At 40.9% G+C, this 24,601-nt stretch overlaps 1 protein-coding gene across 5 annotated transcripts in view; it reads right to left on the reverse strand.

Moving 5' to 3' along the window:
• The window catches only part of epha7 (eph receptor A7), an 88,224-nt gene that overhangs the window by 37,712 nt on the left and 25,911 nt on the right, over positions 1-24,601 (reverse strand). For all 5 annotated transcript variants that reach the window (XM_037086999.1, XM_037086998.1, XM_037086996.1 and 2 more), the window contains exon 5: positions 19,419-19,754. In XM_037086999.1, coding sequence (XP_036942894.1) covers positions 19,419-19,754 — 336 coding nt within the window. The remainder of the gene's footprint in view (positions 1-19,418; positions 19,755-24,601) is intronic.

A 24,601-nucleotide genomic window follows, 5' to 3' on the forward strand; every position in this document is an offset into this window, starting at 1 on the left:
TGGTTTGCCACAACTCAGTGCTCGCAACAATCTGTTTGGATCACGTCATAACTATGATTTATTATCAAGCATCATGTGAAAGCTGTTCGCAGAGCTAAAAAGAGTCTAACAAGAGCTGGTTATTCCCAGACTCAGGACGACACAGCCTGCCCTCTAATCCTCCCAACAGTTTTCAACTGAAACTGCGCTGAGTGATCAGCTGCTTGTAGAGACAAAGCTAGCACTCAGGTTGCCCGGCTGAACTCAGCACAGATCGGCCCCCAGCTCCCTCAGCCCTGCAAAGGTACGTCCACTGTCCTTTGTCCCACCTATGCCTCCCCTCACCTCCAGTCAACACTGGCTTCCAGAGTGAGTGACTGGCCATAATCGGCAGTCACAGAGTCAGGTTCACTGCGTGGAGAGAAGCCGGTAATGCTGTAACACCTGCTGGATAAACAAGAGGTGTTTTGCACACAAAGCAACATCCGGATCCTCCTCTCTCCAATTTATAGGCGAGTTCGTAATGATTCCAGGGATGACAAATTATAACCTTTGACCGAAGACAGAGAGGGTTGGGAGCGCTGCTGTTTAAGTTCAAGGTGCAGTTTACCCTGAAGCCTCTGCAGCTTTCAGAGAAGTTCCTTGTTTTTGTTGCTCCTTTAATTTATAACATTTTTTTTCCCAGCATGAATTAATTCTTTATTGAACAGAATATCAAAAATGCTGCCCCATTGTCCATGAACCAAAGGAGATATCTTCAAACTATGAACCCCTGACAGCTGTCAACAGCTTGACTTTATTTTTGTGGATTTTTTTTTTTTTTTTTCATTTTATCCACATTACTAAAACTATTTGGATATTTGTTTGTCTTTTTCTTGTGCTATCAGAAAACTGGTCACATGTACGTTTACAATAACAGTCAAAGATGTTTCAGGGATTTAAAACTCCAGAGTTCCACAGTAACACAAGGACATACTCAATCAGAAGAAGAGGCAGAATCACCAGTTTCTCCATCAGGGACGCAGACTAGAACACCTCTCAGCACACAGGACTATTACAGTCAGGGTCATGACTTTCACTACTTCCCCCACTGCTGCTCTCTCCACCTGTGCATAAAACCCACAGCTGACAGCAACAGGTTCACTCCACCTTTCAATGGGCTGCCAACAGTCTGGGAAATGTAACAAACTTACACTTACTCATGGCAGGCTGATGAAAAACTGTGGATATCCAAAAAATTACAATATTTCATCATAATACATGCTGTATTCAGGGATGATGTATGCATTCATAGATTTTAGCTGAATGCTTAAACACCTGCAGCTTCTTAATACGTTGGAGTTATTTTCTGTGAAAAAGCTGTGTGTTCATGGCAGTGGGTGTGTGAAAAAACATCATCTCTCAGCAGCCTGAGCCCCGGCTCCCTATCATTATAATGATGTCATTATTGTGAGATAATTAGCCTTGAAAATGTATCTTGGGAAACAATCTCATAGCTTGTACTTCCTCCATCGAGTAAAGCACCTCTGTTTCTGCCAACTATATATTGGACTTGATAATGACTCTTTTCTTCTTTGGCTGCTTACAGAAATTTACTTCACAATACCCACCGTGATCACTTTGCCTTAGTGCGGGTAATACAAATAACAGACACTCTAATGAGATGTCAGAGATCATCAGTGGAGCTGGGGAGGAAATAACAGTGATATTGAGAAGGACTTCAAAACAATACTACGAACTGAGGGCATAATACGCCCGGCACACTCAAGGTGGCACTTCGTGACATTAAGCAATTCCGAAAGGTAGTTTTTGTAACAGCTCTATTAGCTGTATAATGTTTTCTCATTTTGGCTGTTTCATGGCTTTGTAGCAAGCTTATGGAGGACCGCTTAAAACGACAGAAGCAGAGAACGGTCCCATAAAACTGCGAGCTGAGCAGATGAATTGCTCTCCCTGCTGGGTAAGAAAGGAGCCGGTGGAAAGTACTGTACCTCCTTGAAGTCAGCAGACTGATTAGGGTTTGGAAATTGGCCAGATGTAGGAAAAAAGAAACTCAATCTGTACTTAACTATGTTTTTCTTTTGCTGGGAATTTTTATTTTCTTTAAGATGGAATGGAAGCAGGTACGTCCCAGAGAGAAGCTGTCAAAGTGGTTCTTCACGGAGAAGAAATAAAAAAAAAAAAAAAGAATATAAAGCAATTTCTTAATCATTCCCTGCTGCAAATACCACGCTCTGGTCAAATAAATTCTCAGCCTCCGCATGGAAATAATCAGCAGTCAGTGCCTTGAACACATTGTGTTGTCTCCGAAAATGCTCAGCCTAACGTAACTGCCATTAGTCACACAGAGACAATTAAAAAAAGCTGCCCCCGTCTGCCCTTTGTAAACCTGTCTGAATTGCCTTAATCCTTCACTATTAAACTCAACAATAGTTGGTAAAACCATTCATATCTATATAGGCGACTCCACTGTGCTGCAGTCGAGCAGAGCTGTGTAGATTCAGCCTCAGAAAGCAGCAGCAGGGGGTGGGGACTGGCTGTTTGTGATGCAGATTCTCTACGAGTAGAGGACCACCAGCCGAGTGGAGCACAAACACACACACACACACACTCATACAGTATGTCGGTTTGTCAGTTTATCAGGCTGCGACGGGCCTTGTAATACAAGTCAGTGTTGTCCCCCGTGGATGTGATGGAAGGAGGTTTAGGGTTTTACTCAGCCGTCTGCTGAGGTGTCAATCTGCCTCAGCCGGCAGGAACAAGCTGATGAAAGAAGGTTTTTATTTTGGTGTTAATTGGGGCTGGGTATCGAAACTCAATGCTTCTTCAGAACAGACCATAAAATGTCCATAGTTCCGAGCATTGCTGTTAAGCACTGAAGCTTCACAAAGAATGTCTGGTCAGATTTATAATCTTATTCTTTAATCAGGTCAAATAAATATACTGTGTTCCCTAGAGTGATGGAGTGGAACACAGTACATTTATTCAAGTGCTGTACATAAGAACCATTTTGAGGTACTTTCTACTTCATTCCAGCACTCTTATACTTCCACACCACGACACATTGGAGGTACTTTTTATCTCAATGCATTTATTTGATAATTTGAGTTACTAGTTACTGTGAAGATTGTTGCATCAGAGCCAAAGCAGCACCTTTTTAAATGTATATATAGTTTGTGTATTGTTTCGTAAGTATGCAGCCTGGAGAATTACAAGCAGAAATTTCAAAAATTGCTACTTGGATTTTTGAATTGACCTGGATAAAGAAATACTGTAAAATAATGATTTCAAGCTAAAAATATGGGCCATCAGCAGCTTTAACCAAAAATGTTGTGTATTTGTACGAGTCTATCAAAGCCCATGTTTGTCCAGTCTTCAAGCACACACTCACACAGACTTGTGTATACAGTATGCTCATACAGAATGCTGGATAAACCAGGGTGATTATGGTTTTTAATTAAAATGAAACCATCACCAGCCAGGCTAACCAAACCTAGCTTAACTTCTCCCAAAATAATTTCAGCTAACATCAGGCCTGCATGGCAGTTCTTCTACTGTCTGACAAAAGTAGAAATTTATGAAAAGTTTTATATAATTCTTACAAATCTGAGTTAACACAAAGTGTCTTACAGACGGTTTCTCTCCTAACAAAGTCCAAATAGGATAACAGCCCCGTGTGTTTTGGGCCAAAGCAGCTTAAAGTCGTGTACCAAAGCCAGTGACAGAGGGCTCATAAATTGAGAGATGAAGCCCGACATCCTGATTAAGGCATGCAAGGTGTCACATCATTGTCAGCATTTGTGTATTGGCCGCAGGATTTGCCATTACTGTAATTGGTGATTTCTGTCTGATAGGCAGCGAGGGCGACAAGGCTTAAAACTTAGTGGGAGAGCGCGGGCCAGAGTTTGCTTTTCAGGGTGCTGAGCCTCTCCCAAACCTCATCCCAATTACCCCGGGAACAATGACAAACAGCAGCTTTTGCCTCTTTGTGTAAGACGTCCGGTATGTTTACTTAGCGTATCTCCAATCCACTTTGTCACCAGTTAATTGGAGAGGGGTGACTTATTCTAATGCAAATGGAAGACATGTTCACACAATTTAAAGCAAGCTACCTTCAGGTGACAAAATAACAAAAAGTGTGTTGACAGTCTGGGGGAAAAGTCTCCCGCAGCACACCATGCATACAACCTGAGTGTGTGTGGGGGCGCTGACTTTATGCACTCATCTCCAGCTGCTGTCAGATGCTTCACTTGGACTTCCAGACTGAATTCATCTTGTTATCAAGTGCAATTTAATTTCAGCCAGAAAGCCGAGGTTGTTATCAGTAATGTGTCAGATTAACAAGCCCATAATGCTGAAATACATCCAGTCAGTGCATTAAGTCACCGAATCTTGCAAGCTAGATGTAATTTAATTCTGCATGGTAGACACAATCAAATCACGTCATGACATTAATAAGTGATTATCGCTCTTCCTGAGCAGTGTTTATACAAAAAAGCCAAACCTGTTGAAAACACAGGGGTCTCTGCAGGCCTCTCATTTCATCTCTCATCTAGACATCTACTGCCAATGTACACTGGTCTTAACACATTGTGACATACTTTTTGGCAGCACTCGACGGCGAGTCACCAGCCTGATAGGGAGATGATTTGGGGGGAATTTACAAATTTAATTAGCTTGGTCTCTAAGGAAACAAGCTCTTCCAACTTTCATTTAGATTTAATCTTTCTTCAGAGAATACACGGTTCTCACAGAAGAATAGCTGTTCTCAGCCCCATTACTTGATGACAGACACTGGCTGCTTAGTTCCAGAGAGTGCGATGGCAAGAAAAACAGTGATAACAGCCACCCACCATGGAAACACAGCAAAAATGTGGATGAATGAGGTGTGAAGGCAGACAAAATTCACATGTTTGGGCCAGGGTTTTTTTTTTTTTTTGTGCAGCAGAAGACATTACCCTCCATCCACTGTTGGAGAGCATAGCTACCTGACACCTACAGCCTGTTTATGAAGCACATGTGAAAGAGTATATTAGAGAGGCTGAATATCTAATTTGGATAATACAGTGAAAGATGGTTTAGGCATGTTCGACAGTGGAGTTTCCAGATACATCCACAGTTTTTTGCTTCCAGTTGCAATTTACTAATTTACTGGGACACCACGGTGCTTCAAATTGATGATGATTAAATGAAAAAAAAAAAAAAAAAATGTTGTTGTCTGCTGCCATCCAGCAAAAGATACATAAGTACCCACTGCCCTACCACCAAACTACAGAAGAACTTCTTTCCAGTAGCGAGACTGAAGAATTCCTCCTCAACACTCCACCATGAACAGTTCATTTTTCTGACTTGATTATTATATATTAATTATAGTTTTATGTGAGTTTGCACAGAATCTAAAGGAATTACAACAAAAGCTCCATTATACAATCTTGTCTTGCATAACAACTGAATAAATTGACTCTTGATGGATTAGCAACATAACATATAGTTTAATTGCCAAAGCTGAACAACTGACAATATGTCTTAGTGTTATTTTGCTGATTATTGACTTCCAGTTGGTCTATACAATGCAAAAGAAAAAAAAATATTTAAAAATAATTTCAATGTAATCAATCACACACAGAATGCAATAGGATAGGATTGTGTGAGGTGGTAATGTAGCATTATGGGAAATATAGGAAGTCTTTCACTGAGGTAAAACAAGATAAAACAACTCAAAACATACCAGAATAACTTTGCAAACTGCACTTTTTTCTTCCTCTAACTGTTAGAATCTGTTTCCTAAAAACATGCTCCACACCCACTTGCCTGCAAGCTGTTTCTCTGAAGGTAACTGATCTATTTCCAGCTTGAATGTGTTGTTCTTTTTGCCAACAATCTCTGAACTCACAAGGTTAAATGGGCAATCATTTTTTTCACAGCAAGACTGCGCTTCAGTCAGACCCGCTAACTCTTTGTCACAGCTGTCCAAGGATGCAGCAGAATGAGCAGAGAGGACGGATGGGTGAAGGAGATCATCTGATACAAAGGGACTGAGAGACTTTGTAAAAGCTCTTGGCTGTGTTACCTTGTCACAGCATCCCTTACGCCCTCACTAACTTCCTCTAGTCCAGATGTGAAGCCCATCTGCTCCACACCCAGTACCAATGTCCTTTTGGATCCTCGGCTGCCATAATCTTTTTACTGTTGTTTTATATCAAATAATTAAAAGCAGCCTACCAGATGGTTGTCACACACTCCCTCTGCTTTGATAACAAAAAGGTTTTGCACTGGTTTAAAGCATTAGAAGTACAGCTGAGGAAGCTAGCAGGTGTGCAGGACTAAACCAAGTCATGGTCGGGCCCTGAAAGAATTCAAGGCGACAGCTTTGGAGGGTCAAAAGGTTGCCCATAATTGCCAGCGGCCTGTTTGAGTGGAGGCAAATGGACTCTGGATTTTTTTTCTTCCCCTTTCCTTTTTCCAAAGCCAAACTGGTCTGCCACAAACTCATTATGATTTCCAAGTGTGATGATCTGAATAAAAGGGGAGGGGGGGTTAGAGCAGGGGGTTGAAGACATAATTAGTTTTCCTCACTGCAGGAGACAGTGTGCTGATGAGACAATGAAAGGCAGAAAAAAGCCGAGCTGTCAATCTAGCCTGATTCTTTCATCTCACAAAGCACCAGTGAGCAATGCTCGCAGACCCCCAAAAAATCCACAACACAACCTGCAACCACTGTGCACAACCATGTTATGCAATGCAAACCTCTGCCAATTCAACAACCATTAACCATTTCATAGACATCAAGAAGGAGAATGGATTCTCGCAAACATATTCCAGGTCATGCTCTGAAAAGTGCTAGAAATCAATATAAATATTCAACACTGCAAACAGCTCTTAAATGTACTTGACATCATGTTCCATCTTTTTGTTTTATCACTCTGACCTTCAAGAGTTATTTTCAGTAGAATGAAAAGTTCTTCAAGAAATGTGAAGAATGAGACAAATTAAGCAAGCGACTCCCTTGTACGTACAGGAGTAGCTTTTAAGAGCAGCATTTGAGTGATCATGAATCACATGTGAATGAATATAACTCGCACTCCGCTCACACACACAAGCATGTAAACTCCTTCTGCCCCATTGTCCACACTTATGGCCTCACATCACTGAAAAAGCCAATAGGTTTTCACCTAAGTTCACCCAATAATACAAATTAAGTCATTCTCTACTCATCCCCACACCGATGGGAAGTCGAGTTAAGTGTTAGTCTGCCAAATGTTTCTGGAGCTTCACAGCAAAACAGTGCTGCAGCATTCTTCTAAATAACTGAAGTTGATGGGGACATAACAACACCCCCAAAATGTCTCCGGAAGCCCAGAAAAGACATTATTTACACCCATTCTGAGATCTTTATTGTAGCTGCTAAGCTGAAAGCAGAATCCCATATAAAGGGTATAATCAACATCTTTTCAAGTTAAATTGGGATCTTGGGCCTTCTAGACCTTTGAGACCAGACAAGCTGTACAGAGAAATAGTATTATAGTGGTATTTTAATAGTGTTTTTTATCAAAACATGTCTTCATATACTACAGTTATTTAGGAGAATGCTGCAACACTGTTTTGCTGTGAAGCTCCAGAAATGTTTTGGGGACTAAGAAGCTTCACCCGACTTTCCATCAGCGTGGAGATTAGCAGATATAGACAGAATATTCATTTTAAGTGATATTATCCATTTAGGTATTAGGATTGATTATATTTGCCAATACTTTTTTGTACAGTCGTTCCAAAATGTGTCTCAGAAGCAAGGTTGTGTTATCAATGGCCTCTGCCAACTCCTGAGAATGCCACCGGGGAGGTATCAGCAGAATTTGTGTCAATGTAATACTGTTCTATACCACAACAAAGAATGATGAACAGGATGAAGGACTTTTATTCCGTCTTTCACTTTATTCTAAAATTGTACTAGTAAATGTGGACTCAGGCAGATGTGGCTGTTTACCAGTGTGAGACAGATGAAATGTTCTCTGGCTAACATGCTAACACACTAACTGTGGTCATCATTCTGCACCACCAGACAACATACCACCGTCTACAGGTGTGTGTGTGTGTGTGTGTGTGTGTGTGTGTGTGTGTGTGTGTGTGTGTGTGTGTGTATTTTGTCCAGTAGGGGGAATTCACTGCTATTGGGCACCTACAGCATGCAACTCCACTTGGCTTTTATTACCCTTGGAAGTCCTTTTAACTCCTTCGGCAGGAAATGAAACACTCGAATGGCTCTACTGCAAAGTGCCCGAGCCATTTGCAGCCAGGGCCGTGACATTCCCGAGCATGTGTTCCCTATAAAGAGAGGCTCTGGGAGTCACAGGTGCATGCTGACAGGGTGTGTATGGTATGTGTGTGTGTGTGTGTGTGTGTGTGTGTGTGTGTGTGTGTGTGTGTGTGTGTGTGTGTGTGTGTGTGTGTGTGTGTGTGTGTGTGTGTGTGCGTGTGTGTGTGTTTTTGATTGAATGTATATGAGGGTGGAGAGGGAGTGGAAGTGAGTGAGTAGATAAAGAGAGCGAAGGAAAGAAAGTATTTTGGTGTTTACTGAGGCCTTACAGTCACCCGTGGGCAGTAAACAGAGAGCTGCTGCATTCCAGAGCCAAAGCCAGCTGCCTTCACTGACCGGTCAACGCTTGAAAACACACAGGGCAACTTTAAATATGGAAGCTGAAGTTCACTTTTCAGTTAAAACTTTTCAGGGAGGAAAATGAGGCTGTTGCCTGATGACTTTTCACTGGCTGTAGCACTGCAACCAATATTATCATGCAAAAAAACAACCTGTTGATTATTTAATTACATGTATTGCACGTAGTGACAATGAATGGGTTTTCTGTTGGCATGGGGTGAGAAGATAATGAAGATAATGAAGATAAATGTTCCTTTAAGGCTGGAGCAGAAACAACTCAGAGTATACTGCCTCTGAATTTAAGTTTTCTTTTGTAACTGTTGAAAGAAAATAATACATTGTTCCTTACGTTGCTTCGATAAGCGATTATTATCATAGCCCACTCCTGTTGTTATTTTTGTTTGGTTTTGCACCTGATGCATTTTTCTGATTTATTATGCCTGGCAGCAAAAGAGCTTCTGGATTCCAACCTCCTATATTGCTATTATTTTGTTTGTAGAAATGATATTTTCAAGAAATGAAACTTTGTCACAAACAGTTTAAAAAATCATCTGCATTTAAAGACAGATACGAATGATCGGGTGTGTTGCTCTGCCACAATGAGGACAGTGTTGCTCAGCTTGAGAACAGTGTGTGTGTGTGTGTGTGTGTGTGTGTGTGTGTGTCTGTGACTGTGCTGGGTGCTTCACAGCACTGTTAAATATGTATATTCTCATTGCGTCTCTTTTGTTCTCAGGTCACGCTGTTATTTGTCCCACGCTTCATCTGCCGCAGCAGACTGACTACCTTAATTAGTGGCACTCACTGAGAGACATTAATAAGTGTCCAACAAACCTGAGATGGAATATATTAGAGTTCCATTTTTGTCGACAGTGACATTTCTCATCAACTACCCCTCAGGTCTGTAATTTCACTGAGCGACTACTCTCTCCTCATGATGTGTTAGCCTGTGGTGGTGGCACGGAGGCACGGAGGGCTCATACCGTAATCTGTTCATGGACTATTACATATACATGGACCATGTATCCATCAGGTGCTCTTTTATCAAGGTCAATTGATGCTTCTTTGCAAAAGTAAGCCCATTCAAAAAAAACACTGGTTGGTTCATACAAATTACATGAAAGAGCAGTTTGTTCAAATATTTTTATAGGGTTTTTGCAGGTCTTAAAGGGATATTCCGGTGTGAGTTTAATCCATGTTCTACTCGGTGTCAAGGTATAAGAACGTCTTCTTATATGTATTTTTCAAGAAAGTGAAACCTACATACAAAGAGGAAAATATATGCTGTTAAAGCTTAGAAATACATGCTGACAACTCACGGAAGGAAAAAGCGTTAGAACTGTGACTGCCAAAAACATTACAGATGTGACTACAAAGATCAAAGTATAGCCTTTTATAATGCTCCAATGAAAATAGGGGACGCAACATGATATATTGTTGGAGCTCGTTCCATGTGTATGCTGACCAGCATCTGAACACACTTTTGCCAAGTTCAGTGTGAACAGGAGGTACATGCTCTGTGCCATTGGGATTATTGTATTTAGACGCAGAGATAACTTGGTAGTTTCACCATGAAGCCTTAGAAATAAATAACATGCATTGCCATTCCCTTGTTTTTTTAGGTTTGTTAAATGTTAAAGACATCTCAGATCCGTTTCTATTTTCACCCTGATACAATACAGGTGAATGGAATTTGGTTTGTGGTCATCTCAGCTATGAAATTTTTTTTCTTGTCTCTTCCTGGTAATTCTGACCAAAAGTTGCCCCACTTTGTGACAGGAAACTGCAAAACCTTTCATAGTTTAAGGCTCAATTCTGACATTTAAATGCCATTAATATTGTCTAATAGATAATAGTAATTTGAAGGGGAACTGTCCTACCACTAAAATGTAATACCACACACAGTGTTACAAGGGTATGACAACTAATTGAATCTTTCACAGCTCTGTCTTCTGTGTTCTGTGTCTTGCCGCCAGTTAAAGGAAAAAAAAGATGAAAACTATGCTTGATGGAATAATCATCCCTCGAAATTATGGAACTGAAATAAAAATGATAGAAAGTCTATATTATGCGAAACAACTCAATATTATGGGGTTAAAAGTCATAGTTAGATCATAGATACAGAGTTAGAAAATTGAGCAGAAATGTGTTTCCATGGTTCTGAGTAGCATTCACACACGTTTCACCACTGTGTAAAGACAGATTTGCTGATAGATTATAATCTGAGTTTTGCCGACACTGATAATGTTGCACATAAAACTCTGGTTTATCACTTAATCCAGAGTGACTGCTAGTGACAGAATGGATGTTTTACTTTAAGTCAAATCAGCAGTAAACTCTGTGAGGTGAACTTGCAACCTTCGCCTCATCGGACTGTCAGTCTAACCATTTAGCCAGCCTGTCGCCAACATGTAAACATGCAGCAGAGTCTAGTCAAACACTTCAGTGTCTAAATTTCCTGCAGAGACATCCTTATTTTCTTACACAACGGTTTATGATATCACGAAATACACACAGACACACACACACACACGTAATATCCCCCAAATGTTGATAAGTGCAACAATGCTCAGGGAAACTTGTTCGGTGGCCACCTTCTGCAGAAAATGAGTTGTCGAATGTCTCGGCTGATAAATGAGAGCAGCTGACGTCCATGAAGGAAACAGAAGTGATTGCAGGAAGGTAAAGAAGAGCAAGAAGCTAAGTTTCTATGTGGAAGGTAAAACCCAGACTGACTGCCAGAAAAAAAAAAAATATATATATATATATTTTGCCTCAATCTCTTTCTGCCGCCTCGCTGAGGTCTGAATAATTAAAGACGTGTGTGAGTCTGCTGCAGGGGAACACAGCCTATAGGATAAAGTTGAATGTGAATCAGCGTTCCCTTTTCAACTTCCACATATTCCCCGCTGAGCCCCAAACATCAGAATGTTGCAACTTTTCAGACAGTTTTCAGAATGAAAAAATAATCGCTCTCTGCAAATGTTCCAAATTAATAACACCGCATCCAAACACACACAAGAAGGGTGAGAGACAGAGCTTCTGCGAAACAAACGAAAATCATACACAGAAAATACAAAGAGTCACAGAAAAAACTGAAAATCAGTGAAGAGATGCTGGGGTTGCTGTTATAATAATACCAGTAAAATGTGTTTAAGTACTATTGCTACTGTAAATAAATCTGTTGAGGTACAGTGAAATCAGAGTTGGACTACAGAACTTTATAACATAGATTCATCAATGTTTTGGATGTGATTTTAATTTCAGTTTGAACTCTCTGTCTCCTTTAAACACGACATATACATGAGTATTTCAGTATCAGAAGAATACCAGTACAACCACCTTCGTCTAGCCGCTGGAACAAAGGAACAAAGAGCTACAGATATTTCTTTGCATGTGACCGTTTCAACTGCACGTCTTCCATCTTGAAACTGTTTTTTGCTGATGTCTTGCTTTTCATTTGGTCCACAATTGGATGCTGACTCCCCTTTTTCAGATTCTCTGGAATATACAGTTACCTGATGCAGGCTCCAGTACAGAGCTTAGGCAGACAGCTACATCCCTGCAATCCACATTAACACTCTATGCCCATTATATATGCTTTATATCCCTTTAAAGCTTGAATTATTAAATCACAAAGTCATTTTTGTCTTTATTTTAACTGTTCAACAAGTACAAACTTGTTTTCAGTATATGCCATTTTAAAGGAGTTAGGTAAGTTATGTGTGTGTGTGTGTGTGTGTGTGTGTGTGTGTGTGTGTGTGTGTGTGTGTGTGTGTGTGTGTGTGTGTGTGTGTGTGTGTGTGTGTGTGTGCGTTTGTGTGTCAAGCTTGGGAATTAGGACAGATATTTCATCATAGGGTCATTCCATACAACAGCAGAGAGCATTTTATAAAGACTTTAGCTCAGCTCACATCATCATGCTTCTCCCCCAAAAAGACAAACTGCTGTCATTCAAATGGTGATAAGGTGGAAACTATGAGCACATTTTATGTGTTTATCGTCAAAATGTCTACAGAGTAGAGAGGATGAATGTTATGAAAATTGATGAATTGATGTGAGAAAGTCTGAAACCAATGTGAGTTTGAATGGTGTTTCTATGTGAATGTATGAAGGAGTGGGAAGAGTTTGAAAATGAGTGGGTTTCAAGTCACTTCTAATTGACTTACAAAGTTGAATATTTTTGAAAGATGTAATGGGATATGAAAAATGAATAATGTATTGAATGTAGACATATTGTTAAATATTTCCAAGTTTGAATAGAGTTTCTTACTAAGAGCCTGAATGAGTAATGTCTCCAGCATTTACAACCAAATAACCCAATCAGATGAAAAATATGCAGAAAATAACGAAACAATGATGAAAATTTAACTCTGAGGCCCAAATTCATAACTAAGAAAGTATTTGGAGAACAACTGTAGGATGTTGCAAGGTCTAAATAATCTATGTCATGAACCTTCCAAATGCTGATAGAGCCTTTCCTCACTGATCACCTCAACACAGTGAACAATATTTCAAGGACTACAACATAAATATGGTCAAGTATAACTGAAAGGCATGGAATTACTTTACATGTGTCTTATTGTAACGTGTGGGTGAATTTTCTAATGCTGTGAAAGAATGATACACATTTGGTGTTCTTCTGAGTATTTATGACTGCAGAATGTGCTAGGATACATTAATTGTTGATTTCAGTGTTTTCACAGAATCCCTCGATAAGAAGGTATTACAGATGCTGAATATCGACACAGTATATCGGCCATTTGCAGCCCCCTAAACCTGTAGCCTACTAGAGAAGGCCTATTCCCAACTACAGCCGTGCATGCAGTATGCCTGTGTCCTTTCCAAGGCGGTGAAACAGCCCGTTCCTCTGACAGGCTTCCTGCACCAAAAGAAAAGACTGTCCAACGGCTGCGATAGGGACCAAGTGAAGGGGAGAGAGGCAACGCCAGCTTCTATGAGGGAGGGCTCATTCAAGCAGGGCAGATTCGGGGGGATTTAGGGAGCTCGTCTGCCAGCAATAAAAGGCTGAAACAGGATACTTGGTGAGATTAATTACCTAGATAGGCCACGATAATGCCATTTAAATGGGAAAGTAATTAAAGTGCACCTTCCATGAAAATTATTCATTGCTGACGGATTGGGTGACAGACAAATCAGGAGGCATTTACAGAAAAGCTACAGGTTAAGTGCTCCGAGCTGCTGCTCTGAGACCACCACAGTTTTATTGCAGCTGTTGAATCTTACTGCTTTGCCCAGCTCTCATCAAATTACTGCGAGCATGTGGAGCGGGGGGGCGGTGAAAAGAATGGGCTCCCAGGTAACGTAAAACCAGGGACAAATGCTACAAAGGAGGATCCGCTTAACTAGAAAATTACACTGGCTGGCACTGGTCAGTGGGGACTGCTCAGAATCAATCAATCCTTCTGTTTAAGGCCACCATGGCAGATGAGAACACAAAAAGGGATAAATCAATGCCCTTATTGTTCCCCAAGTGTTACTTTCACAAATGCACTGAACAATTTCCATTTAGGGTTATAAAGTGTCAATAAAGTGGCCATATTGATTACCACTGAGGAGCTGGGGTATCAATTTGCACCCCTGAACATTTAATATTTGCATGATCATGTGATCTTTTTCGTAGAGGTAAAATATGATCAAACTCAGAGCTACCTTCCCTTCTGAACTCCAGACACTGGAGGACAATGAAGCAACCAAACAAAATGGGAATATTTGATTCTCACACAATGCAAGGGCACCGAGGCTTTTCAGATCAAAGTGAGATGCTTAGCTTACATTCTTATGCACCTCGTCTTTTTCCTTTTGCATTGAGATACTATACTGAAGGGAATAGCCTGTTGTTATCTTTGAATGTTTAAGTAGGTTTGTACTTGAGGGGGACTGAAACATCATCTTACATTCACGCAGTGTTGCACAACAAATGAAGCGAAGAATGGCTAAAAATAAATACCAAAGATAAGTTGGCTGATTATGAAATTCCTCAGATGTTTAGTATGTGAGAATGGCATCTTACACAAAGCCTTCAAATGCAATGTAATGACCTATCTTATCATGTGCGTTTAGTCCTGCACGTTTTGTAATGACATGCATAGGATTCTTGGCATTCAGAGACAATCTAGTCGAACTGAGTGTAAACTATGTAAACACTCAACTCATTGTGTATACAAGATGGTGTTTTTCCATGTTAGTTTCATGTCTAAATAAGCACACAAGTAACTGTTTTACAGACAGGACATGATGGCAACCTTAAGAGAGACCATTGTGTAGAATTTAGGGAGAACTACTGGCAGAAATGCAGTGTAGCATCATCATGACTGGTCATCAGTGTATCGTTCGACACATCCTCATAAATAAATGGCCTAACAGGCTGATTGCAAATGACAACGTGTATCACCACTCCTAAAACTGCACAAGTGTTGCAGTGTACCAGTGACCAGCGTACCACTCGTCCAACCAACACAGTTCAGTTTATCACAAAGCTACTTAATAAGGTTCATGAAAACATCATGGTTTCAGTTAAAACAACTATATTATGTAACTCAAAATTATGTCACGTTGCATTGTGTTGCATCATGCAAAATGAATTAAGGTTTCACAGTGGATACAAAAGACAGTTCTTTGGGTGAAAGTGGTGTGTTTCTGGAGCCATTCATCCACCGAACTCCTTCCTGTGCTGATTCATTTCTTTTATACCACTTTGCCCAGCCTCCTCCTTTGCTAGTGTAATAATAACTACAGCCACCAGAGGATGAATCCCAACAATTAACATAAATATGGTTGTAATAATATAAACTCCAGTGTGAAAGAAATAACTATAAATAATCCCAAGCATTTCCTTTCTTCATTATAATCTAAATTAAAAGAAATGGTTTACATATTGCCACACTGGTTCCACCCATGTGTTAAAATGGCTTCACACAAACACAGATGTACGATTTGAAACAATGTCTTCATCTATTCAGAAGTTTTCGAATGACGGCAGGGGCATTCTGAGGCTTTTTTAGTCAAACTTACCACAGTCTAAATAATGCATCTGCCTAAGTCACACCCCCCTGTTTTCTGCTCTGACTCACCCATGGAGCCCGTGAATACTTGAGCACAGCTCAACAATAACAAAAGTTGCTGTCTGAGAGTAACAGCATTGTGCTCACAGTCAACATTCAAATCACTTTCCACTAGCTCTACCTTTCTACTCATCTTATTGTTTATACCTCTTACTGATCGCACCAAAACGCCATTTCGATGGTGTCAAGCTGAATGTGCACACAAAGACACACACACACACACACACACACACACACACACACACACACACACACACACACACACACACACACACACACACAGGGGTCCTGTAGTGTTTCCCATAACTAATTTCAAATCCTATTTCTGCCCTTCTCCACAGTGATTTTTCTGGCCCAGGGATGTGAACATCCGCTTGAATACATATTAATGGTTATTCTATGAGCAGTGCCCACTCACATGTGTGCTGGAAGAACAAAAGGCCTTGTTTACAAGTGCGCTTCAGGAAAGCTAAGGCACAGAGGGCCTCCTAGGGCCCCCAATGGCGGTTCTGTGATGCTGTTGACTTACAATGGAGTGCTGATTGAAACACACTCTTAACTTCCAGCATACAGCTATGGCAAAGATGGCGAAAATCCTCAACATGACGAAATTTCTATTCAACGGCTGCAAGGATGGAGCTAAAGAAATCAAGCTTAGGAACTCGCAGTCTCTACTTAAACTCATTTAAGACAGAGCTGAGAGGTAATTAGGTTTCTGGGAACAATAAGCACTCAGCACCTTGTGTAGTTCCAGCCTCGCTTCAGACATTTCCTTTGGTGTAATTAGGGGAGGTGTGAATTCCTCATCAGATGGATCACCATCTGCATTCACATACTGCGTGTTCATTCCCTGAGTCCCCAGCTCGGAGCCTATGTTCATCCTGATTATCATGCAGGAGGTCAAAATGAGAAGGGATGGAGGAGAGGGCTTCCCTTTTTTAAGGTTCTACAGTGCTGCAGCACTTCACCACACAAAGGTTAATCAATTCTGAATGATGAGCCATAAAAGCTTAAATAATGCAGTCATTGTCTAATGAGTGGTCCTGCATGCTTGCTCAGGCAGGACCGATTGTTTTAGGAAGCTCCGATGTTCCAATTACAAGGCGCTCAAGCATTCCTTAACTGCCCAGAGAGCGCTGGACGCAGTGAGGTCTGGTGAGCAGGACGATGAGTCCCGCAGCAAATGGGAAACAAGAGAGACCCATCACTGACCGTCAATATAAACCTTATTCTGACTATTGAGTGGCACGTCAGCCGAAAAGAGTACACTATTATCTGTATCTGTATTTGTGCTTGAAGTGGGAGGGGCTTAACCAGTAATTGGGTTGTGCATAAACCAAAAAAAGTTTTCAGAAACTTGAATTGATAAAGCTAGGATTTTCCTTCATCACGAGTACACATATTGACATATTCTACTAAGAGGATACTCTTCCTTGTGAAAAGAACATTATCTGATACTCATTTGTGTCAAGTACTGGCTCATCTCTACTGGTGAGTTTTGACTGTAGTTTCACCATGAAGTCTGTTAGATACAACTTAAAAGCCTATGAATGGACTTCAAGTTGCTTTAAGATTTTTTGTAAATTGTTACAAAGTAGTTTTTGTAAAAAAAAAAAGAAAAAAGAAAAAAAAAGTGAAACCAAACTGACTACAAAAAAGTCAAATAGGTAAAGGCAATTACAAACTATGTTTTGTAGGATGTATCCTGCTTCAGAGACAGAAACCGACTTTGGCCAAAATGTATTAAATGTGTGACTATTCCTCTGCACATGTGATGTAGTAATTTCATTGCTTCAGTGATTCAGCCTTCAAATAAAGTCAGTATTCTGTCCCAGAGCAACCCTGCCATTACACAACCTGCCTTAAAGAGCTGTTAAAGGAATTTGATACGTCTGGATTTCAAAGAGCTATTTCAGCATTACATCATGATATGTAGTCTTTCAAAGACTAGTCCAGCCTGATACTCTGCAACCGTGAAATTGAGGCATCTTTATCATCATTATTGAAATAAAATGTAGCAAATGTAGTGATATTGATGATTGATACAAATTATTAGGTTTCCACACTAAATGGAATTCATCCGAAACATAATCTGTGACCTGGTCCATCTGGGCCAGTTCAACATTATAGTGTTATCACACGTTAAATGGCAGCACTTTCTCGAAATAATAAACATGACACCATCTTGGCCAAGCACGCCACTCTCTTTCACAATAGCTTATGGCAAAATATTCCACCGGGTTAACTGAGTAATTGTCTGTTGTCAACATGCCACGTATAATTATGAGCGACTCTAAAAGAGCATGTGTTAATTGTTTTTCCCGGGTTTTTCCTGCAGGTCGTCCTCCTCCCACCATCCTCGTGTCCTTGGCCTGACAACCCCTCGGCACATTCCAGCGTGTGTCTCTGTCACAAACCCACCATTGCGAAATACATCATCCCCAACACTACATCCAGCACACATCCATTCAAGTCAATGCCTCTCTCTCTCTCTCTCTCTCTCTCTTAAACCCAATAGAGAGGTATGTTGCTATGTGACTGACTAAACCACTATGAAGATGATGTAAAAGTAGTGGGACTGGCCATCACAAGGCAGACGGCAGGTGTAGAAAGGTTACACATCCAGTTATATCCAGCAGCCTTCTTTGAGTCACCATAGTCAGAGAACTCTTTTGGGCAACTGTATTTCATGGATGCTCAAGCATGAAAGAGAAATCTTGTTGGGTGGATCCATAGAAATAATGACTAAAAAAGGCTTCAGAGTTTGTCACTGCAAAATACAGCATTTTAATTATGGTTGATTCCCTTGAGACTAAGCTGCAAATACAGTACTAGCTCTTTAGGTACCACTGGGAGTCTGCATCATTGCTAAGCTAATAATGTTTGCCACTATGGTGCTGATATACACATTAAATTAATCTAGGTAATATGCATACTGGATATATTATGGATCATATCCGACTATGGTCATTAATGCTAATGGAAAATCATTACCGTAGTTTGCATATGAGAGGGTTTCAAAATTAAACTGCCAATCGCCATGTTCCTAATGTCTAATGCTCTCTCAACTGGAGCAAAGGGGGATAGACTGGGGCTGTGCGTAGACTGGTGTGAGCGACACTGTTTCCAATTTCAGCTTTTAATAAACTGGTTCATTTATGGAAATAGAAATAGAACAAATTCACTCTCTGTCAAAGATTCAACCCTATGACCTGTGGGCATTAAGTGTTACATAAGTACAAAACTAGTCACGTGGTTAGACTACCTTTGAACATGATAACACTTCTTAGGATTGCTAATAAATTCATTGTAACTTGTATGTTCAATTATCAAAAAGAAATGGAAAAAAACACCCAAATATTTTACTCTGCTAAATACTGCTAACAGTTTAGCATCTGGCTAGAGCAGTGCCTGTTTGCGTTAGCATGTTTCTGTAAGTGGTATTCAAAGGACTAAACAAACAAAATACAAAGTGTTTCCAGGTGAATGTTAGAGGTGCTGCCAGGTGTTTTCCTGAACATAAACAACAGTAAGGAAAGTCGTGTCCTCCTGCCTCCAATCTTTTTGCATTCATTTCCCACAATGTTACACTAATTGTAATTCAAAAAGCACTTCTACCTCACACAAGACCACTGCAGAGTAACTTTCCAAGTGTAAATCAAAATGATTCATCTCTTATAAGTGTTGAGTGTAGGAGTCCTTACCTGCTTGACCAGTAGCGATGCTAACTGCGGCAAACAGCCTCTGTGTGCGGCTCAGGTCTGACACCCCATTGACAGCCTCCACCTCGAAAGTGTAGTTGGCATGGGCGAGCAGGTCCAGGATCGTCACATAAGTGTCCACTAATCCTGACTGTGCGGGGGAGTATCCCACATTGGGCCCACACGGAACACACTCTTCAGGTTCCCAGCTGCAACGCCTGCATATAACCCTGTAGGTGACATCGTTGCGGCCACCCGTGTCGGCTGGCGGGTTCCATTCCAGGCTGACAGTGGTCTGGTTGATGTTGTAGACCAGGTTCTGCGGCGCTGAGGGAGGTCCTGTCAAAGGTGGACAAGTAGGAAGCCAGAATTAAATAACTGGGTGCCAAGGAAAGTGACAGCCAAGGGTGTGCATTGACTGGATCTGTGCTTTCACTGTTCTCTCAGAGAAAAAAAAAACACTATAGGACATGCCAGCTCCAGCCCCAGAGCCAAGCACTCACACTCAATTATAATAAAACTCAGATCCCAGAAAAAAAGTACAGGTACCTGAAAGGAAGTGAGCTCTGGCAGGCACCAAGGTCAGTCTTAGAAGGCTATGAAATCAAGGAGTGTAGCCCAGAGTTTCAAAGGGAGAATGATTTCATGCAGCACTGTTTTTATGTCGCTGTTTTTATGAATTACCAGACAGTGCACTCCTCTAACCCATCCATTACCTCCCAGTGCTCCATCACCTTCCTTAATACTATCAAATACATTTGATTACAAAATCATACAGTGTTGGGGGCTTTTCAGTTTACATGTAGATACACTTAAATTGTCTAGTTATCACATTCAAAAAGATTCAAATAGAACTTACCATTATAAACGATGAGTTAACTATGTTGAATTGAAGTTTGAGTGAATTTATCAAGAAAAAGCAAGCTTATTAGCCTCCCAGTGTGCACTACACTTGACGTAAAATTCTTTAGAAAGTCTTTGTTCCTTGTTTTTTTTTTTTTTTTTGTATGTATCAAAGCACTTCAACTGCAGATTTAATGATTATACATGCAAACTTATCCTGACTTAATTTAGCCATTAGCATTAAGAGGTGGGATGACATGGTAGGGTGGCAAACTAATGATCAGATTTGAATCTGCTTTACCTAAAAATAACTAGAAATTAAGTCTTATTGGCTATTTCAATGTAACTTGACAGTAGCAGTAGCAGTTTCTTAAGTTTTGTAAGCTTTATGGCCACTTGAGGAAAAAAAAAATCTTAAAATACCTAAAAATAATTAGTAAATGATGGCCATTACAAATTTGCTTGTAAATTATTGCCTGTGGACAGATTAAGATTAAGATGACACAGCACAGACACCAGATTTGAATATGATTTGCGTTTTGTAGCAGCTAGTTACTATTTTCATTTATCTGATGCAGTTAAAAAGCTGCATGATGTTGCTGAAAATGAGACTGATGAGAGGGAGGGAGTGAACCGAAACAGGGAAGTAGCTTGCTGTAAAAAAAAAAGGGGGGGGGGGGGGGGGGGGGGGGGTAGACGCCAAAAAAATGAAACTTTTGGTTTCTTGCTGGGAGAAACCCTTCTGAAATCAAACATGGTCATGTAATCCCTAATAGATATATGTGCATCAGTGCAGCATTAAGGCAGCCTGGTTCTTGATATTTTAATTTTAAACCAACCTGATGTCTTTTAACAGTATACTCATGCATGCAAACATGGCTGGTGATTCATCCAGATGGACTAAGGGCTGTGTTTACAGGGCAATTGTTAACAGCATAAAATCTGCAGCTGCTTTTGGAAATGATTCAAACCTGGTTACATAGTTAGCTTAGCAGAGAATCAGAACCCACAGACAGCCACACTCTAAGGTTTCCTGTTCTCAGAAGATATACAACAACCAGCTGGAGACAGCAGCTTTACTGGGTTTCCCTGGAAAGGTATATCATTTAGACAGCAGGACACTTAAAGTTAATGCCCTCCAAAAAAAAAAAAAAAAAATGACTCACCCACAAAATTTATGAACAAGATTTAAACCTGGATTATCACCGTCCTGTAACTGCCATATACAATTTCCCTTGACATACAACAACAACTCGCTCCATGTCATCAACAGTGCACAGGACCACAGACCGTTTGCCAGTAAACGTTCATGTAATGGCAAAGAGATTAGCTCATCTCGTAAAACAATGAATAACAAATTACTGCTTTCATCTTTCAAATTCCAGGCTGTTGGCTTTTATGGCCCAGATGTTGACATAAATAAACTCCCCCTAATGCAGTAAAGATTATATGACTCGATTCTTTGTTTATGGATGTTTCAAAAACATTTTTTTCCTTTCTGCTAAATTAAACGGTTCTTTTTTTTCCCAGGAAATATTCTTTGAGGGAATCTTGGGGAGAGACCTCTAAACTCATTAAATTTGTCACAAAACAAAATAGGTCATGCATATGCATAGAGCCAAAACTGCAATCACAATATTCAGGCTCATTAATACAGCACTTAGTTGTTTTTCCCTGTTCCACCCATTAGAACCGAGGGCTCAATGGAGACATCCATATTCATGATTATCGGGGAAGATAAGAGACAGACTGTGGACTGGCAAGATGAAAGAGCCACCTGTGGCAGGTGAAGTGGAGGCGAGTGACTGCTGATAGTGCCACTCGACTCCAGCCTTGGCACTGACACTCGACCCACACGCTCAATCTTCACCGCAGACAAAGGGAAGGTGTGCCTCGGCACATATGCACAACAACACCCACGCGCATGTGTACACACAACCCCCAGCTCTCACCTGAACCTCTGAGATCTTTTATTCTAGCATTTCCTTGGCGACGGTTAGTGATGATAACATCTCATTTTGCTCGTGCCACTCTCATTGACTCTCAGGTGCCACAGATCAAAGCAAGGATTTCTCAACAATTAGACTGGCCCTAGATCTGTGTGACCTTTGTGTTTTTTCATTACCCTGCAAGCTTTTTTTTTTTTTTTACTCCCCCAGAAAAAGACCTCAGTCTGCTTCAGACAAAGTGTGTACTGGCTCTTCTGACAGTGACAGTCTGCAAACCACGGATATGGTGAAACTTTACGTTACCTTAGGTTTAATTTAGAATTGAATATTGTGACAATGCTGTCCTTGTGCTCTGGTTAGGTTTAGGCACAAAGACCACTTGGTTATGGTAAGAAAAAAATCACGTTTGGGCCAAAAATACCTGCTTTGGTTGCCACAAAGGCTGAAGCATGTCACAATGTTCTCACTAAAAATATCTAGCAGCTTCACACTTACAAATGTTGAAACATAGTCTCAAACTGTGGTCAGTGGCTTCTTGCCTAGCTGTAACTCTACCACCATTCCCTCCACATTTGGACAGGAAAGTAAGCTCATATACAGCACAAGTAACGTGGATCTGATATGACACATATTGTAAGAGAGTGAATGTGATGTGTTTGTCACGTACAAATTTGCATGTCTGCAGACATGTTAACTGCCAACATTTTACTCTACTGACTGGGCTGCTGAAACAGAACTGGACCTTGGTTCACAAACCTTCTTCTTATAGTCAAGCCAATGTGTATATCTGCAAAATTAGATTTTGTGCTTCTCGCAAGCATCCTTTCCTTTTGGTCTTGTTGCGCGTGTACACTTCCATGCATGCTTTTGCGGAAAGACTGTGATTTGTCACATGAAGACTTCAAAGACGTGCAAAAGACAAATCATTATTTGAGAGTTAGCGGAAAGATATGGAGGCAGAGGGGAAGGTTAAGCGTGGCCACTTATAAAAGGTATACACATTTCTACCGTGAGATGTGGTGACGCATCATATGACCCAGTTTGTTTAAGGCATACTGAACCTGTCTTCTCTTTCTTCTTCTTCTGCTCTGGCGTCACTTTGTTTTACTGAATATGCTCTGTCTGGACTCTGGAATATGAAACTCTTCTGCCCCCACTTCACCTACAGCACAGATTAACGCCACATCCTGAGCCTCTGCTGTCTGTCTGCTCATCCTTACAGCTCAAGGGCTTGTCGTTCTCCCTCTTCTCTTTACTCCTTTTTTTTCCTGTCCCTCACACCCCCACTCTGTCTTATCTTTTCGTGTTCTCTCCTCTCACCCCTCCTCCCAGTCAAGTTTCATTTCACGGATTAGCCTGCCAGAGCCCCCACAGCCTGAAATGTCTCAATCACTTGCTAGCTTCCCTCCAACACTGCCACTGTGACCAAGCATGGGCAAGCATGAGTGCATGTGAGAGACAGACAGAGAGAGTATCCTTGTTGTTGTGCATAAATATGGAATAAGTGTATGCACAGCTTATGTTTCCTGCTACATCATTTGCAATGCTAACATGAAACAGATTTTAAAGAAGAACCTGTCAATGTGTTGGAATAATTAAAGAACTCCCATGTGCAACAGTGAGTGAGAACAGCCTTCAGCTGCATATAAGTACCCACTACACCGAATATTCTACCATATAGAATACATAGTAACTGATCACTTCTAGATCATGTTTCAAAGCCCATCTCCACTTTGTGCAGAGTTGTGAGACCTGAGCAAATCCAAGCTTAGGAGAGAAGAATCCGGTGCTTATCGGCCCTGAGAGGTGCTCTGGGCTGCCTTAACCCTCCATAGCCTATTAGCTGGCTGTGCTCTAATTGGGGAGCTGTGGGGAGAGGGGCAGCAGGGGTGAGTGGTATTCAAATCACCCATGAGGTAATCCTCACTCTACAAATGTGTGTTGTGACCCCGTGACCTAGCCTCTAATGATGTGGCTGGAGCAGACCTGTATGAGGGAAGCCATGCAGAAGAGAAGTGCTCCAAGAGGAGGTTTTTCAGCTAGAGGGCTTCCCAATGCTGCCGTGGTGCTGCACTGAACTCAATATCTGTCATAACTCGGCATGTCTTGACACAATAAGTCTTAGAACAATGGCCTTATCCATTGTGAGCGGATAAATCATGAGTACGATGTCTTTATACAAACTATTAGAGGTCCACACATCTGTTGTTTTGGGTTTATTGTTGTGCTGCAATACAGATTTGCATGGCTTCTTCTAATTACAATGTGAAGAAAACAGAATGCAGCAATTTACATAGAATTTACATGTGCATGACCAGGACACGGACAGAGGCTTCGTGCTGGGAACAGTATTATTTCCAATTTTTGCATACACAAAAATGACAGCACAGCATT

This window comes from Acanthopagrus latus, chromosome 22 (genome assembly GCF_904848185.1).
Source record: "Acanthopagrus latus isolate v.2019 chromosome 22, fAcaLat1.1, whole genome shotgun sequence".
Classification (NCBI taxonomy): domain Eukaryota; kingdom Metazoa; phylum Chordata; class Actinopteri; order Spariformes; family Sparidae; genus Acanthopagrus; species Acanthopagrus latus.